Source organism: Ricinus communis, chromosome 4, assembly GCF_019578655.1.
Source record: "Ricinus communis isolate WT05 ecotype wild-type chromosome 4, ASM1957865v1, whole genome shotgun sequence".
In the NCBI taxonomy this organism is placed as follows: Eukaryota; Viridiplantae; Streptophyta; class Magnoliopsida; order Malpighiales; family Euphorbiaceae; genus Ricinus; species Ricinus communis.
Window position 1 is genome coordinate 14,082,949 of NC_063259.1, and position 22,620 is coordinate 14,105,568.

Consider the following 22,620-nt stretch of genomic DNA (forward strand, 5'->3'; position numbering starts at 1 on the left):
GATTGCGAAGGTTGTTCTCTCCAAGTTTTCATGTATGGTGTAGATGTTAGTAAGGCAGTGTTTGTTTCGAGGACTTTTTGACTCGCAGAATTCGTAGATTTTATTAAAATTTCTCGTTTAGTTATAAAAAATTCATTAATTTTGTAAAGAAAATCTTATCTACTTTCAGAAAGATGAATTCTAAAACTTACATATAGGAGGTTGATTTTTATGAAATCTTTTACTTTTGTGAATGATGATTGTTTAATTTGATGTTAATACCAAATTTTTAGACTCAAAATTCTTTCAAAATTTAAATTATGACAATCCATTAATTTTGTTAAAATCCGCAAATTTTAAATATTTCATTTCAAACAAAGCCTAAAGTCACTTCGTTTGTGAGCAATGACACAGACACACTGACGGGACCTCCTTGTTTAGTTATAAATCTATTTAAGTGCATGATCTAATCTAATCATCATCTTTGATAATTACATTTGAAGTTTATCTCAAATAGGAAGAGTTCTTGTTTCAACGAACGAGAGATCTCGGATTCAAATCATCTTTTCTATTTCAGGTGAATTTTTATTTGTATGACAAATATAAATGAATTATTATCTTTCATTGGATTTTTCAGAATAAATCAACATAATCTAATCTAATTATCATGTTCAATAATTATGTTTAAAGTCTAGCTTACATGATAAGAATATTTTTTTTTTTAAAGATTTTGAATTCGAGTCATCTCTTCTACTTTAAGTAAGTTTTCATATTTATAACAAGTATAAAAAAAATAATTATTCCTCGTTGGACCTTCCATGTACATATTTTGAATTAATTTTTTATTTATTATATATAAAATAAAATATCATCCTTTTTCATAGTTTTATGTATAATAAAAAAGCTAATCTTATCCTCCAATATTCAAATTATTTTGTTCTGTCACTAATTTTGTATAATAGAGTTCTAATACAAAATATCAAGCTTTTCTTTTTCAAAGAAAAAATTCGATGAAAAATAAAACTGTAGATATTAGTCAAGTAAGATATGAAAAGTTTCAACAAGAGAAACTTCTCTTCCTTTATATGCCTTTGTGGTACAAAGAAAAATTGCATTTATATATAAATTTTATCCATTTTGGAGCTCTAGTAGTGTTTTTTATTTTAAAATTTATTATTTTGATATGAGATTCACCTTTATAACAAGTGCAAGGGGATGACTACTCTTGTTATGTAGCCTACAACCCATTGGATCTCCTATGAATAAAAAAAAAAATCGACGAAAGAAATATTTAAATATATAAAGCAAAAAAATTATTTAAATTTAATAATATTTTATATTCTTATTTTACTCTTTTTTTATATAAACACTAATAGTTTTAATATTTATTTACTTTTCTCTTTCAATGCTTGTCAATAACAAAAAAATAAATATAACAATTAGTAAAATGTATAAAAATCTATAGTACTTTTATTGAATTTAAAATAGAGAGTAAAGTTTGGATTTCTAAATATAGAAATCAAATTAATCCTTTATTTTTTATTTAAAAACAAAGAGTCATTCACAGTCTTTTTTATAAGTCTATTTTTTAAAATAAATAAAAATATATATATAAAGAATATATTGGAAGTGTTCTTATTTTCAACTCTTGTTGTTTTTGGATGCAAGAATCTTCTTACCATCTAATATATTTTACTATCACATCGATATAAGATAGTTCAATGAACGTTTAGTTTATGATAAATTTTCATTTTTATAGTATCTATTAATTTAAAGATTATTATGATAAATTGCCAAACCAATCAAAATCTATGAATTCATCATATCATTCTCCAAAACCTTTTATATTTAGATATTCTAATTTTCTATCCAAGTGGAGAGAAAACCTTTTATATTTAGAGATTTTAATTTTTCATCTAAAAGGAAGAAAGTACAAAATCCTCTAAATTATAGATTATTATAATATTTATTTTATTTTAAAATTTTCCATATTAATTCGGTCTAAACGACGAAAGCTTTAAAACCTATTAATAGAAAAATAGAAAGGAGAGGAGAAGGGAATAATTATAATTATTAGTAATGAACTTAAGTTGTTAATATGTTTTTCTTTTTTCTTTAATCAAATAAATATGTTTTTCTTATATAATTGGTTTATGTAAAAGAAATTTGAAAGTTTTAATTTTAATTCTTTTTTGAATTAAACAAACTAAAAAAAAAAAGCCATTTTTTCAGTTAATTGAAAAACTGAACCATTAGCAATAATCTGGAAAAGATAATAAAACTAAAGACATTCATATTCAACTTTTATTTTTAACCTTTAGTTTCCTTCTACTTTCATTTTCCTCCCCAAACATACGGTAATAAATTTTTTTGTTTCCCTCTTCTATTAAGAAAAACAAAGGTATAGAAAAAATAGGCAACTTACATATCATTGGAATCTATGAATTTATTTAAAATTTATAAATTTTTAAAATTTCATCGTTTGAATTAAATATTAAAATAATATATTTTTATTTAAAGTTAAAAATAATTTTGAAATAAAATAAATTTATTAGGATAGTATGAAAATAAAAAAATAATATAACAATCTATCATTATTTTAAAATAGTAAATTTTAGACTTTCTCACCTTATAGATGGAAAATTAAAACTTTAAAAAATGAAAAATTTTAGAAGATGAGAAATTGTTTAAAATCCATAAATTTAGATTTCATTTTTAATAAGTGATGAATTTAAATTAAATCCATGATTTTACAAAATTTCTTATCTAAAATCCCTCAATTCAACCTTTTAAAATATAATTATATACTTTGTAAATTAGGAAAAGAAGATACATGGGTAAAATTGTAATATTTATCAATTTCTTATTTTCTCTTGAATTTGGAGATAAAATGTTATTCATTAATTTTTTTTTTTCCCAAATTTTTATTTCTTCAATTTTAGGTAAGATGAGAAGGAAAAATAATAATAATAATAAGCTTTGGCAATTGGCTATGAAGGCAAAGGAAACTGCAATAGCAGCTTTATACATGAGAAGGGCCTATCTATCATATTGGGGAAACAAAAAAATATTGAACACCAAAAACAAAAGAAAAGTGGCCTGCCCCTTTAGAAAAAAAAGAAAAAGAAAAAAGAGTTGGCTGGCTGACCTGGGCCAGCCAATATTTTGACACTCAGTGGAAACATCATCTGTTGCCATGCCAGGGCTTGCCTGTGTGTCCATGTCTCTACTGGACCATGACACCTTTGAACCATTCCAAAACTTGATAGTACTCTTGATCCCATCCAACAGTAGCAGGCCAGAAAAAGAAAGTTTCATGATGGAGACCCCTAGCCCATCATCATATGCATTTTACTAGCAGCAGCAGCAGCAGCAACAGGAGGTAGGATGATTCATCAGGAGAGGGCTTTCTGTTTTTCTTTGTCAAAAATTTTAGAAACCAAAAAGTTGACATTGCCATTTGCTATCTTTCCACCACTACTCTGAATCACTCTCTATGCTTTCCATTCCCTTCAATCCCCTTCTCTTTTGCTGCTGTATAATGCCAATGCACAGACACAAACCAATTTCAGTCTTCATCATTTGATGGTGGTGATATACAGACATGCATAACTAACCACTTCATATCCATAAATTAATATTCTAGGAAGAGGGTGGAAACTTGGGATGTGGGATTCACATATCACATGACAAAGAAACATATTTATATATTTTCTTTTCTCCTTCCCCTGCTGCTTTTTCCTCCCCTTTTCCAAAGAGAGACTTAAAGGTAATCAAATTAGTAGCTATAATATAAATGTTTACATCAAAATGCAACTTTGAATTTACAGGTCGATTAATAAATGTACATTTTTTTAAGGTCATTAAAATTTATTACTATTTCTCTAAAATACCCTTATTATATTTTTAATAAAAACTATAATTTCAAAGTATATTAATAAAAATATTTATTGATAAGGAAAAAAAAATAACACATGAATTAAAACCCTTTTAGGGTTGCTGTAGGGAAATTACTTTTCAGACTTTATTTTTTATTTTTTAAAATTTTCAAAACTATTTTTAGACCAAAAAAAAAAGAAGATAATTTGATATTTTTTTCAAAATTCTGATAATTTTTTTAAATAAAAAAATGTTTGAAAAACCTGCTTTTTGTCAACAACACCACTAATCTCAGACAAGCCTTAACTGTCAGTCTAACCCTTTCCCAATGTATTCTTTATTCTTGGCATGCCCCTCCCTTCATATATAAATAGCACCATCTCCTTTTGATGAGTTATTTTATAATCCCCACCGCCCCAATTGATTTATAATAACATATAATAATGTCACAGAAAACTCATCATGTTATACTATACACTTCAGGTCAGTTGATTTATTGATTCCTTAATACATAGATTAAGAAAAGTTAAATTTATTAAGCAAGCAAGCAAGAAACTAACTTAAAAAATTTCCAACTGTCTGTCATGGAAAGCTTTCATTAGGTTGAGAGTAAGTAAGTAGGACCCAAATCCATAAATCACAAACAGCCATAACATAAAAGTAGGGGATTCGTGTCTACCACGCCTAACACAACTAAAAATGGCCACACCCCATTTGCAAGAGTGTCTTCTATTTGCTAATAATGGTCTTTGTGTTTTAGTGGCACCTTAGCTGCCTTCCTTACATGGAAGCATGTCTAGTACTAGATTATGTCTCATAGGTTTTCTTTCTTTATTTTTGTTTTCATTAAGGACAAGGAGCTTCAACTGCCTGTTTTCTTGAATCAAAATCAGAATGCTTTTTACAAGGTATGAAAAAGAAATAAAAAAGATAGAAGCATTTACCTTCTTCACACTTTTCTTCTCTCTAACCTCATACCTACTCTTTGTCAAGTCAGATAGCCACATCCCTGGAAAACAATACTGCCAAAGACACATAACCCACAAGAATCTTCGTTATCCCTATACTTACAAGTTACAACAACATCAAGAGAATACATGCCAAAGGAAAGAAAAAGATAAGCAGGAAAGAAGAAAAAAGAAAAAGAAAACCACCAAAGGATGAAAGAGAAATAGTTTTATGTTATTACCTGAAGTGTTTTGTCAATGTTCTTGGCCCTTTTCTTGGGTCTTTGAGGCAGTTTTGTGCCTTTCATTGCAAAGAAATCATCTTCTTTCTCCTTTCTTGACAAAGCAATAAGAATTCTTGGCCACTCAATCACTTCAGCAATCAACTTTTCTCCTCCAGCAGCAGGTATTGAGGGAGTAATATTATTAAAGCTAGCTTCTTGTTCTGATTGCGCTGGTGTAGTATCAGTATGGTTCATGTGGTCAGCTTGTGGCATGGATCCATTTGGCTTCTCATATTTTGCTGGTCTACAGTTAGGTATCTTCTTGTCAATTTTTTCTGGTGTAGGAGGAGATCTCTTTCCTGCAGTAGATCTAGATACAACCCTGCTACTACCACCACTATTTCTTGATGGGGACACATTTCCAGCACCAGATCGCTTTTCTAAAATCCTGGTCATGGCCACAAGAAGAAAAGAAAAAAGGAGATGCAAATGATGAAGAAAATGCTTAAATTTGCTTTGAGGTAAAAAATAGAAAAGGTGGTGGGTGCTTACTTTAGAGTTAGCAAAGTCCTACATAACAAAAAAAAAAAAGGAAAACAGAAGAATCCAGGGGTAATAGAGAACAGAAAAGGAGAAGGAATTCAATACCCACCACTATACGAAAACAAGAAAAGCATCACAAATCATAATTAGAGTAGTCCACTCTACCTATCATCATAACATGTTCTAAGAGGAGAATGGAAGGGAAAGAGCAAAGAGAAAAAAACACATATTTCATAGATATCACGAAATACAACACAAGAACTTGAGTCCAAAATAAATAACCTAATATAAAAGTAAGAATCTCAAAGAAATATGGTTAAGGTCTCAAAATGAGGATAGAAAGGGCCATCACATGCACAAGAAGCAGGAAAAAAGAAAAGGGTATAATTAATTTTTCTGATAAGTCTCTGATTATTCCTTCAAATCAAACATGCCAAGCAAAAACATACTGGGAAGAAGGGAAACAAAGGAAAACAGCAAAAACTCTAGAAAGGCAGACTGGGGTATATGAATGGGGCTTCATTCTTGGATACCAACAAAATACCAATAGGTGAAAGAAGAAAGTGAGATTGATATATTCCCTCATCTTCCAAGGGTAGAAAGGTAAATCACTCAAAAAAAAGAAGTGTGTGTGCCCTTCAACAATTTGGAAAGAAATGCAATGAATAATATAGCACACAGCTCAAACAATATCATGAGTTTAGATCCCAAAATCAAAACTTGAAAATTACATCTTCAGAAGAAGTTTCCACACAGAAGCAACACAGCAATTCTCTAAAGAAAAACATAAAACCATAAGAAACAAGAATACAAATAAAAAAGGAAAAAGAGTAAATACCCAGAAATTTTTGAAACTTCAGGCTTATATCAGATATCAAACAAGATCTACAGATAATTATCTTAAAGAGGAAAACAGAAAGGATAAATCTTTAAACTAAGTTTACCTATGAGGAAGCGAACTTCTAAAGTTTCGACCTTTACTAATACTACTAGAATTGTTATTATTAGCACTATGCTGTTGTGAGGGTGGTGGTGGAGGCGGCGGCGGCGGCATTGAAGGCGTGGAGAACTTACTATCTGCTCTTCTGGGGAGCTTGTTGATGGGTTGCTTGGCTTGAGCAGAGGAGGATGACTCATCAGCAAGAGCACGAATCTCTGATCTTGAGACCCTTGCCCTCTTCTTTTGTCCCCATTGCAAGAACAAATCTTTATTGGGACTGGGACTAGGATTAGGACTAGCATCAGAGTGTGAAGGACTGGAAGCATTTTGGTGGTGGTGGTGGTGATGATCTTGGGATCTGGACGATGAGGATTTGAAAGTGAAACCTTTGCTCTCAAAACTAGTACTGGTACTAGTAGTTGTACTACTAGTTGTTGTGGTATTCATCAATCCATTTGAGATTATCGATCTTCCATTTTCATTGTTGGATTTTTTGCCATTGCTTAGTGGAAGGCAATCTGTGCGTACTCTTTCATATCTGTAGAAACCAAAGGAAGCATATACAATTCATATACAGCTATGGAACAATCAGATTATACTTGCAGAAAGCATTGTCATATAAATCAACCAAGAATGGGATTTTTTTTGGTAAGATCTGTCTGCATAACTTGGGATAATTCTTTCCGTTTTACCTGTTCGTGTCCAAAGTTGAAATTTTTATGTACCACATATAAATATATATCAAATCAATTATGGTGTGAATGCAGTCATGGATAGATAAGTGAGAAATAATATAATACCACATTTGCTTTCTTCCTTTCTACAAGAATAAAACTGAAACTGGGAAATTGATAACAGTCTGTGAGATGGAAAGAATGAAAGAAAGTGGAGTGACAGTTTGGTGAGGATCAAAGAAAGAAAAAAAAAAAAAGAAGCATTGGAAGACCTTTCTGAGAATTAAAAATAACAATTAGCAATTGAAACCAGAAATTGACTGGTAACCACATCCTAAAAAATGTTGGATTGGTAGAGAAATCTGCTATCTGCAAGATCACAGGACACTAAACCAAACCATCTTAACATCTTCTAATCATCAACAATAAACAAACAAACAATTCCAGCAGAATCAATCCATCAATATATTCAAGAGAGAATAACAAGAATATAGGAGAAAAACATGACAAGAAGAAGAAGAAGAAAACAGAACAGAACAGACCTTGTCATCATAACCAGCAAAAAGATTATAATACTGGAAGAACTAGAAGATGATGTTAATGGTAACAAAGACTGGAATTACTTTTCTGGGTGTTGTTCTAAAATAGTGGGTTCATCATCATCATCATCATCATCAAACATTCAACAATAAGTAACAATGCCTTCTCATTCTTGGAAAGAAGGCATGTAATAGAGAGAGACAAACACTGGAGGAGGCTGAGAGAAGAAGAAGAACAAAAGAAGAAGAAGAAGAAGAAATGGGATTTACATATAAGTACTATGATTTATGAATAAATAAAACAAGGAATGAAGAAATTTACTATTGTATACAGTGGGAGTGTGTGTATAATCTTTGATTTGTTGTTGTTGTGGGGTGGGAGGTTTATTTTATTTACTTTCTCTATTATAACCTTTCATCTTATTCTTTTTATCTCATTTGCCACTTTGGATCTCTCAGTGGTCAGTCCCATCCTAGGGTTTCTCAATTTTGGCCCAACCTCCTAACCCTAACATTAATCCTTTGTCTCTTTCTTTTTTTTAATCAAACGTCAGTCGTTTCCCCTGTATATAAGTTATTTATTTCTAATAATATGTTTATCTTAAATGATTCAGATATCATAGATTTCATTTTCTTTATTCCTATTAAGAAAAAGTTTCTTTTTAAAGACTCTGATTTTAGCTGCCATATTAATCTAATGCTCAATGTATGGATTGAATGATTTTATAAACTTACTTAAATTTACAAAAATTCTCATTCTTCTGTGTTTTAATTTTCTAATTAGGAGGTGAAAAATTTTAAAATTTAACATTATAAAAGAATAATGAATTGTTATAATATATTTTTTATTTTAATATTATCCCTAGTATATTTATCTTTTTTCTAAAAAAATTATCCTTAAACAATATTCTTTAATTTTTAGAATTTATAGATTGAATTTCAATTAAATTTATAGATTATAAAATCTCTCGATCTAAATGAATTTTTTAGGAAAAGTACGAATATAATAAATTAACTCAAACAATATATAATTATTACTTTTTTTCAGTTTTGGCAATGGGTTGACTAAGTTTTAATTATTACCTCAAGTATGTCTTTCTCTCCCAAATCATTCTTGGAAATTTATGGTTTGAACTTTGAAATAGTGGGTATTGCATAACAACTCTTTGGAACAAAAAGGTGGTCTGGAAACCAATTGAAAAATTTTGAAAGAGCATGGGAGCCATAAAGATATGGTTATAGGTGGAAAGAAATTTGAATTGAGACCTCTGTCCTTTTTATTGGGTGAGATGCTGACCCACATGGGACTGGATTGGATTGGGTCAACCTACTGTAGGGGATGGAGTGAGTAAAGCAAGTGTGGATTGGCTAATGTAGGAGGCAAATTTGATGATGCTCCTTTCCTTTTGATAGCTAGTGATGTTATGGAAAAGTAAGTTCTTAGACCTAATTCATCCTCCTGCCTTATTAGGATGTTTCAGCTGATTTAAACTAAAATAACGAGTGATTGGATGAACTCCTTTTTAAAACGATTAGCTAACTAGTGATATTAAAAGCACGTTTGGTTCAGTTAATAAATGTAACTAATGGCTGATGGTTGGTGGTTGTTGATAGCTAATAGCTGGTAGCTAATAAGTTTAACTGTTTGATAAAATTTTATTAGCGGTTGCTGAACTATAATAGATGATCACTGAGAGTATAATTTATTTTTAAACATATTTTATTTTATAAAAATATTTTTAATGATATAATTAATAAAATAATTTATAATATTTAAAAATATTATAAATTAATCTTATTTAGCTCAATTATATTTATTATTAAATATTATTTATAAAAGTTATTTTAGAAGTAAGAGTTAAATATCATAATTATTTAACTATTAAATATAATTTTAAAACTATAATTATTTGTTATGAATTATAAAAGACTAACTATTGAGATTAATAAATTTTAATAAGGATAATGTTATTTAAATAAATAAATAAAAATTAAATAAGTTGTCAACTGATAAGAAAAAATTTTAAAATAAGTTAATACATTCAACAGTTAATTGGAATAAATTAATTATAAGTTACTGATTCTTAACAGTTTAACATAGTTATTCAATAAAAAACAGTTATCAGCTACACAAGAACTTCCAAATTAAATATTTTTTAATTTTATACACGGAAAAAAATTATCTCCTTCTTAATTATTTAAATTATTATTTTTTAATTTTATTTTCTTATTTACACTACATAGTTTTTACTTTTATTCATAACATATTGATAATCTTATCTACGTTTCTTTCATACTAATATTTATATTTATCTTGGCTTGTCAAGTTTAATTCATATCTATAATTAATTTATATATGTACATATAAATAAAGAAAAAAAACTACTAGACAAGTAAAAAGGAAACATATTTTATATTATAATATTTACTTATGGTGGTATATTCAATTCGCATTATTGTTATAAATATCTTTTATACTTTTTATTTATATATTATAGTTAGATATAAGTTATATTCATATTTATTATTTTACATACATTAACAACTCAAAAATATTTATCAAACACTTATATGAACTAGTTATTAGCTATTAGCTACCGGCTATTGACTATATTGATTGGCTGAATCAAACAGATCCTATTTATGAAGATACAAAATATAGCATTCTACTAAACAATTGATCCTCTTGTATCCTCTCATGGAAGATGTTGCTAATATTATCTCCATTTACTTAAATACTATTCTTTAGATTTTAGATAGCCATGAAGAGTCTTAGAATTATCCTTTTTGTTTTAGTGTGTTTCTATTCTAGTATGGATGCAAGAATCGATAAACACCCTCCCAATAAATATGGCTTCAAGGATTTTAACTTATGATCTTTAATAAGAGAACGTCTTGAAATTTAGGTAGCATACTACTAAATAGTGACGGATGGAGGATTGAAATTTAGTTAGCATATTACTAAATAGCGACGGACGGATGACTAAAATTTTAAGAGAACGAGTTATAAGTTTTTAAAAAGTATGTAAAATATAAATTAAAATATAAATAGTATTAGCAATTTGTTTATCCTATTATATGATTATTATTTTTATTTTATATTTAAAAAAATTATTTTATATATTGTATATAATTTAACTTGTAATTATATTAATATAAAAGAATAAGTTTTATTTTTATAATATTTTTATTTACATCTATATTAATATTTTATAGTACATTTTTTGTAAAATTTATGTATTTATTATATATTAAGATAAATATATATGAGAAGTATATATATTTTTTAATTTTAATCTTTTAATCTATTTCTTGCACTAATAAGTTCTTATATGTAATAATTATTTTTAATAGATCAAATTGTTAGAATTCTTACTATTTATTATTATTATTATTATTATTATTATTATTATTATTATTACTTTTTGATGTTACACATACACACACATTATATTTTTTTTAATAATATAAATGTTTAAATAAGTCTTAAAATTTTACTATATTCATTATTAATATTTAATATAATATTTTATTCTTTTATAAATATTTATAATTAATATTTTTATGAATATCGCACATGTCACTATTAGAAAACAGCAATAGCTTTATAAAAGTTTATCACGCGGATAAAACTTGATCTTTGATATATATATATATATATATATATATATGCAACTTAAAGAAAGTTTTAGACCAGTTAACAATACAACGTGTTTGTGGGTTTTACTTTTTAGTTTTGCTTTGTTGATGTTTTCTGTTCCACATCTTCTCTTCTCTTTGCTTTTGAAATTTGTTGGTTTGTAAATGGTAAATGTCTAAAATCTTTTGTTTGTTCTAGTGTACTGTTTTGACCAAGAGGCAGTCCACTGCAATCTCTTTTTGTACTTAAAGAAAAACATCACATAAAGACAAATATATTTTAAAAAGAAAAGTTCAAAGGAGCGAATACAGCACAACACAACCCTGTTCCTTTTCCACTCTGAGGTTGAGTAATGCAAGGAGCTATTTAGCTCACTTTCCTGGTGGTGGTTTCTACCAAAGGATGCTATTCTCCTGTTTAGTTATGGCTGCCATGTCTTATTCAAGATAAAAAAGCAAACAAAACCTCTTCATGATGGGAGGGTATACAGACACTCCATTTTTATTGTCATTATACTAATTGCTATATGATCAAATACTTGCCTCATAGTGTAAGAGATCATGAATTCAATCCTTAATACTTTCTTCAAACATCATAAGAAAAAAACTAAAAAAAAAAAGCATGTTTTGTTATGTTAACAAATTGGGAACTATCCTCAATCAAGTAGATCTTCTATTTTGAATTTGAAAAGCTAGGGGGAAGCTAAGCACCTCTTTAGGCTGTAGGAACATTTCTTGCTACTCATTAAGCCGCGAGCAGTGCGCTTTGACATAATAAATTCCAGCTAAATCTCTTTGGTGCAGAGAGGATCCAACATTTCATTTCTTGAAGTTCAAATCTCGACGAGTACATAAAGAGCAGTTATACTCTTATAATATGGTACAATGTCCAATGATATTCATCAAAATGGTACATGGGAACCAAGTAATCCACCTCTCTGTTTATCTGTCGAAGTGTTCATGTATTAGTTATAGGGTGTGCCAATAGCACTGTCTCACGGGAAAACTATGCATCACAAGAGCTTGTAATCCGACAACTACAACATATAAAATGATAGAAGAAAGCAAAAAAAAAAAAAAAAAAGAAACAAGATTAATATATTAAATCATGTGCTGAGAATTTCATATATGAAAGACAAACATGAGCAACCAACCAAGAAGTGTCAATATAGGTATATCTATCGGAAGAGCCTTGGCACTGATCTCTTTGGTACTTTGCCCTCAAGCTTTAGTCTTCTATAAGCTTCTCTTATGTGGCAAGGTCTGATTGGCCCAGATTCCTTCCTTTCTGTCATTACTATTCTAGCTAGAAACCATAGTAAAAAAGATTATCAAAAAGAATATCAAGCTATATAACTGGCCAGATATGAATTTTAATGTAGCCTATGTCAACAATATTGACTTTTTGTTAACTTGCACAGTTCTCAAGAAGTCGACTAGAACGGCTGCCACAGTTCAATTGTTACAAAGCTTTCCACCTTTCTCATTTACATGATATTTTAATTTAATAACAGCAAGCCTTTCTATTTCTGAAAATTTCATTTTAGGAAAATAAAGAAATTGAGAAGTGTGAAATATGCACAAACCTGTTTCAACAAGTTCACCTACAAACATTTTTGCTATTCCACAAACTACGATTGTCATTGGCAAAGAAATTTTCTGGGATCCAGTGATGCTCACTAACAACTGCATTCACAACATAAGATAAACTCGAGCAATTGCATATAGAAACCAACTTGTACAGGAACTCATGGTGCATTTTAAGAATGCTGCTGAAAGACATGTAATTTGCAAAAATAGTAACTGATGTACCAGCTGAAAGGAATCTGTCAACTTATTTGCTACATGCAGGGACAACTTTCACCTTTCATGTATCAGTTCAACTTATGCTCATTTCCCCCTTGTTTCTTTTTCTTTTCCTTTTCTCTTCTCTCGTGAAATTTGTATATACTTGAAAAAGAATATGTCCATTGGGCTAGCATAGCATCATGGTAAAACAGTATGGAAAACCCCTAAAATAGCCGTACTCTTAAATCATATAAATGAGGAGGATAACTCTTAAATCATATAAATGAGGGGGATAACTCTTAAATCATATAAATGAGGACAACTCTTGCAAAAAGAAACCATATTCAGGTCAATAAATTTCTTAGAAAAGAAGGTGCTAAGTATAAAAGTCATAAATTAAAAGAGAAGATGAGAAAGAGAAGAATGCAGTAATAGGAAAGCATACCCTTCTCATGTTAGCCTTCTGGAGAGCAGATCGTCGAAATGATTCATACCTGGTCATCTGATTTTCAGTGAACTGTGATAAAATAGCCCTGAATAAGAAATAAAAGAGCGACATCTTGTAATCCCTGAAGCATCATTAATGTGTTCACAAGCAAAGCAATCTATTTTACATCTCCAACAAATGATTTTCTCTAAGATCGCAATCCATCCATCCGATAAAATGAGGCATAAATTTTAAGTTTTTAACAATACTGGGGCTATTTATTTCAAGGCCATCAGGTTACTCATTCTAGAGAATAAATTAACCCAAAGTTTCTCATTTACCTACCCTAATCCTGTTAGAAGCAACTGGGCATGCATCACTTCAAAAAGGAACTTTTTTTCAGCAGAAGAGAGCCGGAAACTTTGCCGCATTTCAAAGGAGATAATTAAGATTTTAAAATAAAAAATTAAAAAAAATGAAGTCTGCAGCTTTACAGCAGAAGCCCCTCAACCTGATATTTCTGCCTTTTTCCTCTCACAAAACAGACTCGCCACACAGAACAAACTACTCTCAAGAATTTTTTTTTTTTTTTGAGAAAAACTACTCTCCAGAAGATGGTTACTAATTGGGTTGGGAAAAACCAAAAGAAACTTGAATGCCGTAAATGTCCCAACAGGTTCTTAAGTCAAACAATGTCATGATGAACCTTTTCTAACCATAAACCTGAAACTCTACCCCCCCAGTTACAAAATGCCTAAATTAAGGGCGGGTATCTAAGATTACATAAATAATTAAATAACTTGAATAAAGGATGTACAGGGGTTAAGAAAGAGCTAAAATATCCAAAAATCCCAAAACTGAAGGCAGTATGTGTCAAGCAGAATCAGTTGCAAAGAGCACTTAAAAAAAGTTGAAGTTCATCCTGAAATGCCTCATGAAGCCACTCCTAGTAAAGAAGCATAATTTGGTTTCAATTAGCAGCACTACTGCAACCTCATTATAACCAACATCACTACAAACAACATCCATCAGCCAATATGGAGCCAGCTCAAAACACCAAATTGACTTAAAAACAAAGCTTAGCCAAAAAAGTAAAAAGCAACAAACAAAACAAGAACACACATCTAGCCTACCAAATATCTAATCCCTTCATCTCTGTTATGCCTAAACCTTAAAATTGATTAACACCATTATCAGAAACAGCATACAAAGACTCAACAAAGGATTCAAATATTGCTCAACTTGAAAACCCATTAACAAAAAACCTACCATTTTAAGTTGCTATACCTTCACAAACTAATTAGCTGGTTGCATCATTATGAAATATAATAAGAATTAACAAAAGCTAATGATAATAATAATGAAGTTGTACTAACTGCATCTTGGCCATTTTATCAGGGTCGGCAGTAGAAGGGAACTTAGCGAGTTCAACATCCACATTTTCCTCCTCCTCCTCATCAAACTCTTCTCTGCTCTTAGCCTTATTGGTAGCATTAGCAGCAGCAGAACCCATCAACATAGGTGTAGTAGTGGTACTAGTAGCAGTAGAAACGGGATCAGTAGAATTGACGCCGCCACCACTGCTTCCAATGTCATCATCTTCTTGCAGAACAGCAGCATCTGGGTCCTGAGCAGTAGTTGCTGCTGTTTGAGAATCTAATAACTCATCAGCCCCAAGCGGAGACTCCGGTGGCGTTTCTTCTTGTTCCTCATATGCTGCCTCGAATGGATCCTTTGATTGCTTCATTGCCCTGCTTTTGATGAACACAGTCATTATCAGATAAGAGGTTGTTGTTATTATAATAAAAAGACACACGAGCATTTTCACAAACAAGTTAAGCGCAAAAAAGAAAAAAGACAAAGAAAAGTACACATGCGCAGAAGGCCGATATGCTACTCTCCGATATTGTTTAATGCGATTCTGGACAATAAGGCTGTATGCATTAACAGAGAAAAACAAGATAATTCCAGGGAGAAGGATTAATTTTGATAACCTAATTTTTAATTTGATATTTTTCTATAACCTAATTTTTTTAAAATAGGGTTTTCGTGCCCATCTTGCTTTTATTCCTCAATACATATAGTATTTGGCTGTTATTTAAAGTTCTTCTTTTTCTTTTTTCCGAGAGAAAGTTAATAAAGTTTATTTATAGTGATTTTTCTTTTAAATCTAAACAATGGATCTTAATTTAATAATTCTAATAAGAAGTAATTACTTTGCACCATGACTTTTATTATAATATACGAATTGTTTTTTTGCGTCAATTTTATTATATTAAATTTTAATTATATTTTTATAAAACTAGTTATTCTCTTTTATCCAAAAACAATGCAGCTAAAGATTAAATTGGTAAATAAAATTACAACTTTATTTTTAAATTTACTAATAAATATTAAAATTTTCTAATTTTTATTAAATTTAAATAGAATTTTATTTTAAACATGTTTCAATTCTAATAACTATCAAAATAATAATAAAAATAAATATTTTTACTATAAATATTTATTATTCTTAATAATTTAAATTAAGCTATATACTAATTTGATAATGTTGCTCTAAATATAGATATTATTAAATTATTTAATTTTTTAGGACTAAATTGTGCTAAAAATTAGAGTAAATAAAAAATAATTAATTAGTTTTATTTAATAGTAAAATTAACTTATCATAAAACTAACTATTATTTCCATTAAGATTTATAATTTCATTCTAACATAATAAAAGAAATTAATTTTGAACGAACTTTATATTTGATATAAATTTAAAGACTAAGTTATAATTTTATTTTTTAGTTGAATTATTTAATATTAATTTTGAATACAGTGAGTTAGTAGTTAGTTTTATAAAAATACAAGAGGGATTTAAGATAATAAAATCGATCCAGAAACAACTCATATATTATAGCAAAAATTAAAAGGCAAATAGTAATTAATTTTTTGATAAATGATAATACATCACAATTAGATTAAAATTAATTGTACACCTCTGTGATATAGATTGTTTTTATTATTTTGCTTATTAATACTTAATCATTATGATAATAAAAAAGTATATCTTACATAATTATGAAGTAAATTATAGTTTATAAAGTAAATTGTAATTTTATAATTTATAATTTTGTGTGTTTTAATTAAAATTGTATATAGTTTGTTCATTTAATGTGTTTTTTTATTTATCTAAATTTCCTAGAAGACATGTTAAATTAAGGATGCATGGCCGAGGTTTTCTTCTATACAAAATAATAATATTAGAAGTTGGCAAGGTTTTCTTTCCTTCCTTATGAAACTTCATAACCTCAATGAAAGTGAAGATAACCAGGAAACATTCCAAAAGAGAAAATGTCCAAGTTCCTAATGTTTCAATGATCACAAATCATGCTTCCATGGCTACATGTGAATTTGTATATATCAAATATGAAGGCTAAATGTCTATTTGGCCAAAATTTGTACGGATGGTGTCTTCACTTTTCGACCCTACTATTACAAAAATTGTTAAATTTTAATTTATATCACTAAATTTTTTAAATTTTAATTAGATATCATTAAATTCATTTCCGTTAGTTTTCGTTTAAAAGACAAATGAAAAAACTATGTGGCATTAGACATATAAATTTTAATAATTTATTTATTTTAACATCTTGCCTTTCCATGTTATCCAATAGATATTTTAATTTTTTGATAATTTTTAAATACTTTTTGATATGTAACTTTATTTAATTCGTGTATGTATATTTTACATAAGTATGTAAATATTATCAGAGAATATAAACGTCTATTAAATTAAATAAAAATTAAATGTATTTAAAAGATTATAATACAAAATTTAAATATTTTTAATTGTCCTTAACTTTTTTAATATTTTAAAGTTTTATTAGTGTACTAATATAAAAATTATTATAAAATATTAAATAATTAAATTTTAATATTATATAAATTAATACTATCAATAATCGATTTTATTACTTTATTAGAATTAGATATTATTTATATAACAAAAAATTAATTTATTAGCGAATATGATATTTAAATTTTTATTTTTTAGAATTAGAATAGTTATATAATTAGAAAACTAATGTATTAGTTAATATAATTAATATGCTATTTTTAGGATAATCATTATCTAGTTAGAAAAATAATTTATTATTAATATATTATTTCTTAGAATTAGAATTATTATTTAATTAGGAATGTAATTTATTATTCAATAAATTAATAGAAAAAATCGTAAAATCATACGTAAGTACATATTATAAAAATAAAAATTCTATGTGTCAAAAAAAGGACACATACTAAAAAAATTTAAGTCTCAAAGATATATATATATACATACATAAATTTATCTCTGTATCTTTTATTATATTAAAATCTCATTAAATTTAATAAAATTAATTACTACCTTCTTTTGTGTTAGTCGAAAAATTAAACTGGTAATTTAATATTATAATTTGATAATTAAATTTATTATCAAATATAAAATAATCCAAAATTAATTTTATTATCAAATTGGAATAAAATTTTATTTTTAGCATAAGTTAGTTTTAATGTTTAATTAAAATAATAAATTTAATATTTTCTTACTTTTACTTTTTTAGCATAATTTAGTCCTAGAAAAATCTAAACTATTAAGAATACTTATATTAAATTATTATATAATTTAATTTAAATAATAAATAAAATAAATATTTTAAAATTATTATTTTTATTAGATACTAATATTAAACTATACTAAAAATAAAAATAAAAATTCTATTCGTATTAATCTCATTTGAGTAATTGATAGAAAACTCAACTTTTAACTTACAAGATTATCATAATTTTCTTCATTGATAATGTACTCGGCAACTTAAATACTTTTTTATAAAATTAATTGGTCTATAGATTATTTGGCTAAACTAAAACATAATTGTTTAATTTAATTTTTATTTTTAATATTATTTAACTTTAATACATAAAAATAATAATAAGATAATATTTTAATTAGAAATATTTATTTTATATTAATAACTGACATTAAATTATATAATATGATCTTTGTAAATATAAATAATTTTAAAATATTTAAATTTTGCTTAAATTAAATTGTAATCGACTTATTTCTCCTCTTCTGTGCTCATCTTCCTTCACCCACTTTCAGCTTTGTCCTTTTTTTCCGTGCTACAGTCTAGATAACCATATAAATGACTGCAAGTGTGGTTAGCCACCTAAATTTGAAGTTTTATTTTTTAAGTGATTATGGAAGAGCCTTCTATATCTGAATCAATGTTTCGACTCCGAGTTTTGAATATGTAACTGTGTTAAAACTCTTAAGATAGTATTTTATTATTAGCAAGAGTTTTGTCCGACACGATCTAAATTAGTTAAATTAACTTTTGATGATAAATTAAAAAAAATATATATATAACAAAACACTAATAGTATACTACAATATTAATAGATTATATATATATATATATGTAGCTCAAAGTAGACTCAAATACTGATGGAAATAGTTTTAGGTTTTGTAAATTAAGCAGAAGGGAACATATGCATACAGTGAGACAATCATGTTAGTGCAGTTAGAAAACTAATAATATGTTCAAGCATGCCCTTACTGGATTATATATAACACTACAAAATTTCATTTCATCTGCTGCAGACATAGCAATTCAGGCTTCTTTTTCAGTAAATCTCCAAGCATCAGTTGCAGTGAGTCCACTCTCCTCATTCATGTTAATAAGAGTAAACACAACCAATGCTACCTAAGTCTGTTTCAATCATGGCAATGCTAGCACAAACCAGAGATAGATTTATAATTATCTGTTCATCTCCTGGAAAACACTTGTGTTTGCAACATATTTTGAGCATCAGCTACTGGTTTTTATCTGTCTATCTATCTATCTGGAGGAGTGGCTTAACATCTGTGAAGGACTTAGGCAAGTTATAAAGATTAGGCCTTCCAACTTTTGAAATAAAAGAAGTTAATACCTTCAACAATAGATTTGCTAAAAAGATAGATTGATTTGTGAGAAATAAAAAAATAAAATTGTGTTGCTCTACTATTGATCTTTAGTAAAAAGAGAAAATATATATTATAAGAACTTTTTGAAATTTGAGAATTTCTTTTTCAGAAATCTCTAAATTAATTAGCAATAACTTTTTTTTAATTTTTAAGAAAGAATAACAAACAGTTGTGCAAGAAAGAATAACAAACAGTTGTGCAAAAATTCTACTATCTAGGAAAGGATATGTAAAACTAATACAACATTGTACGACAATTATCATTATTTTAATTATAATATCAAATTGATAGATATAATTTAATAAATATTTTAATATTTAATAATAATTTATAAAATTTTAAAAATAATAACAAAACTAATTATTTTTAAATATTTTTATTTTTAGAATTATTTATTAATTAATTTTAATATTATATAAATTAATATATCAATATAATTAATATTACTATTTTTAAAATATATAAATTTATTATATAATTAAAAATTAACTTATTATCAAATATAATATTAGAAATATATAAGATTTTATTTTTTAGAATTAGAATTATTATTTAATTACAAAATTAATTTATTAGTTAAAATAATATTAAAATATAATTAATATACTATTTTTAGAATAGAATTAGTATCGTAATCTACTATGAAACTATTTATTAGTTAATATAATATTAAAATATAATTAATATACTATTTCTTAGAATTGAAGTCAATATTTAATTAGGAATGTAACTTATGAATTAATAAATTAATAGAAAAAATTATAAAATTACACATAAGTTTGAATCTTATTATAAAAAATAAGTACACATGTCAAAATAAAAATCTTATTTACATATCAAAAATGTTTTAGGTATCAGAAATTAATATATATATAGATTGATTAGAATATTATTATCACTAGTCCAGATTTCTAGTAAGCTAATATTTTTAATTTTATAAACTAATATTACAATATTTCTATTTGGTAATCATTTCATTAAGTTATATTTTCAAAAGTTTGTCTTTTTTTTTTTTTCTCAATTTTAGTCTTATAAACTTTTATTTTATTTTTTAAACTACAATGTAGATGGAGCTTTTATAGTTACAATATTTATAATTGAGGATTGCCTTAATGGTATATCCCACTGTACCGCCCTATTTGATGAATTTTCAATACCTTGAAATACATAATCCAAAATATTCTATCCTTTGACTGCATGATAACAGAAAGAAATTATCTTTTTTTATCTGGAAAGTGGAAACCACAAATTCTTTTGCCTTGTGTTAGGACCTCATACTGGGAAAGAGGCTTTTTAAAAGTTAAGAGAACATAAAAGAAAGCAGCAAGCGGCTTCCATTCCACAGTCCACACACACTATGTTTTATTTTGTAATTGAGAAGATTGAAGTTTCTTGCTCTATTTTAGGACCTCATACTGGGCAGTCCTGCCTACCATATTCAGTAGCACAGTTCCAAGTGTCCACACAAAGCTATCCTTCATCTACTAATTGCCTGTATCTGCTCCTCATACTCTTTTATAATGTGAGCCCAAAAGATTATGCTTTCAGCATAACAATTCAATTTGAAATTAAGGAAGACAATTGATGTTATCAATGAATTGCTTCTAATATTAATTCCAGTTCAGACACATGGACATTCTTATAAAGAGCTGAAGTTACTTTGTTTTTTTTTTGGTAAACAAAAAGGGGATAAACCCCAAACAAGAAAAAGAACAACTCTGAATCTAGAAACACCTGGGCTGCAAGCAATAAAGTTGCTCGACAAGGCTTGCGGAGGACTGAGAAACTCATGAAAACCAAAATAGAAGCTTCCAATTAATCTCGTTAGAGCCAATAGGATGATTTTGACAAAGATTAAAGAGAAGCCAATCATGCAGGGACATGGAAAAATAGCGTTGCCAATCTTGATGAGGAATAAGGCGAAACCACAACGCACAAGCAAAGAGGCAGCCCCTCAAGACATGAAGGACAGATTCCTCCTCTTCATTACATCGAGGACACATTAGAAGAGATAATATGCCGACGCATGCATAGAGACTTAATGGGAAGGCGATTCTGAGCTACAAGCCATAGAAAAGCGTGGATACGATAAGGCCCGCTCCACTTCCAAATAGTTTTCAACAAGGGATTTGGTTTCTACAATTTCTGTCAGTAATAAGATCATAAGCAGACGAGATAGAGAACTTACCTGTGCTGGAAAAATTCCAGTTGAGACAATCTGCAGAAGAATTCATACAAGGCGGGAGAACAACAACAATTTTCAAGCATGCAAAAGATGGGAGAAATGCTTGGAAAGCAACCCAATTCCAACCTCCAGATGACGAAATATAAGAAGGCAAGGTTCTGTCTCTATCAAAAATAAGAATTTCTTTAACCGCAATAGAAGATAAGGGACCAACACCTTCGAACCAATTGTCCTTTCAAAACTTTATGCTCTTACCATCACCCACATTCCAAGAGATCCCTCTTATCATATAAGGCCAAATCAAGCAAATACCTCTCCAGATATTAGAACAGCCACCTTTCGGAATCATGTCACTATGAAACGAGTTATAAAATATGAAACTAATTCAACAACCAAAACAGAGATACAAGAAATAAGAGTAAGAGAACTTAATAAGTGCAAGGTGATTCTACAATTACTTTTCAACATGGAATGGGTTGTTACAAACAACTATACATAAAGCTCTGACGTTATCTCGCGATGTAACACTTAGCTCCACATAACAACTAGTACTATTTGTAAAACTCAAGCTTCCATGAATTACTGACCCAATAACTGTAGGCAGAATTGAATCTGTTTACAAGATACTGAGATGTAATTTATTTACTCTTAAAAGATTCACAATTACTTTTCAGCATGGGATGGAATAGTACATGCAAGGCAGTTCTGCTGATATACAACCTCAATGAAATAGAAATAAAATAAAATAAAATAAAAACTAAAAATAGAAAAGAAAAAAAAAACAACAATTCAAAAAGAATAAAACAAATGTCCACATATTGTTTATGTACACGTGTAATTTTTTTTGTATAAATTTAT

The 22,620-nt window shown here is 27.9% G+C and overlaps 2 protein-coding genes across 4 annotated transcripts; both read right to left on the bottom strand.

The window, feature by feature from the left end:
• Positions 1–2,940: 2,940 nt before the first annotated feature.
• On the bottom strand, positions 2,941–8,081 carry LOC8279009 (putative protein TPRXL). The gene is made up of 5 exons (XM_015727560.3): positions 7,729–8,081; positions 6,517–7,050; positions 5,048–5,477; positions 4,803–4,880; positions 2,941–3,513 (listed from the first exon to the last, which is right to left on the bottom strand). Exons 1-5 carry the CDS (start codon positions 7,737–7,739, stop codon positions 3,457–3,459), a joined length of 1,110 nt encoding a protein of 369 aa, XP_015583046.1. The 5' UTR covers positions 7,740–8,081; the 3' UTR covers positions 2,941–3,456.
• Positions 8,082–11,892: 3,811 nt separating this feature from the next.
• On the bottom strand, positions 11,893–15,763 carry LOC8273753 (transcription initiation factor TFIID subunit 11). 3 transcript variants are annotated; one of them, XM_015727557.3, is made up of 6 exons: positions 15,451–15,763; positions 14,956–15,333; positions 13,598–13,685; positions 12,951–13,050; positions 12,519–12,670; positions 11,893–12,401 (listed from the first exon to the last, which is right to left on the bottom strand). In XM_015727557.3, the coding sequence occupies exons 2-5, from the start codon at positions 15,324–15,326 to the stop codon at positions 12,543–12,545; spliced, it is 687 nt and encodes a 228-aa protein (XP_015583043.1). In that variant the 5' UTR covers positions 15,327–15,333; positions 15,451–15,763; the 3' UTR covers positions 11,893–12,401; positions 12,519–12,542. The 3 variants fall into 3 exon arrangements, with proteins under 3 accessions (XP_015583043.1, XP_015583042.1, XP_015583041.1); XM_015727556.3 differs by having other exon boundaries at positions 11,893–12,310; positions 14,956–15,330; positions 15,451–15,755; XM_015727555.3 differs by having other exon boundaries at positions 14,956–15,330; positions 15,451–15,751.
• Between the last annotated feature and the right edge of the window lie 6,857 nt (positions 15,764–22,620).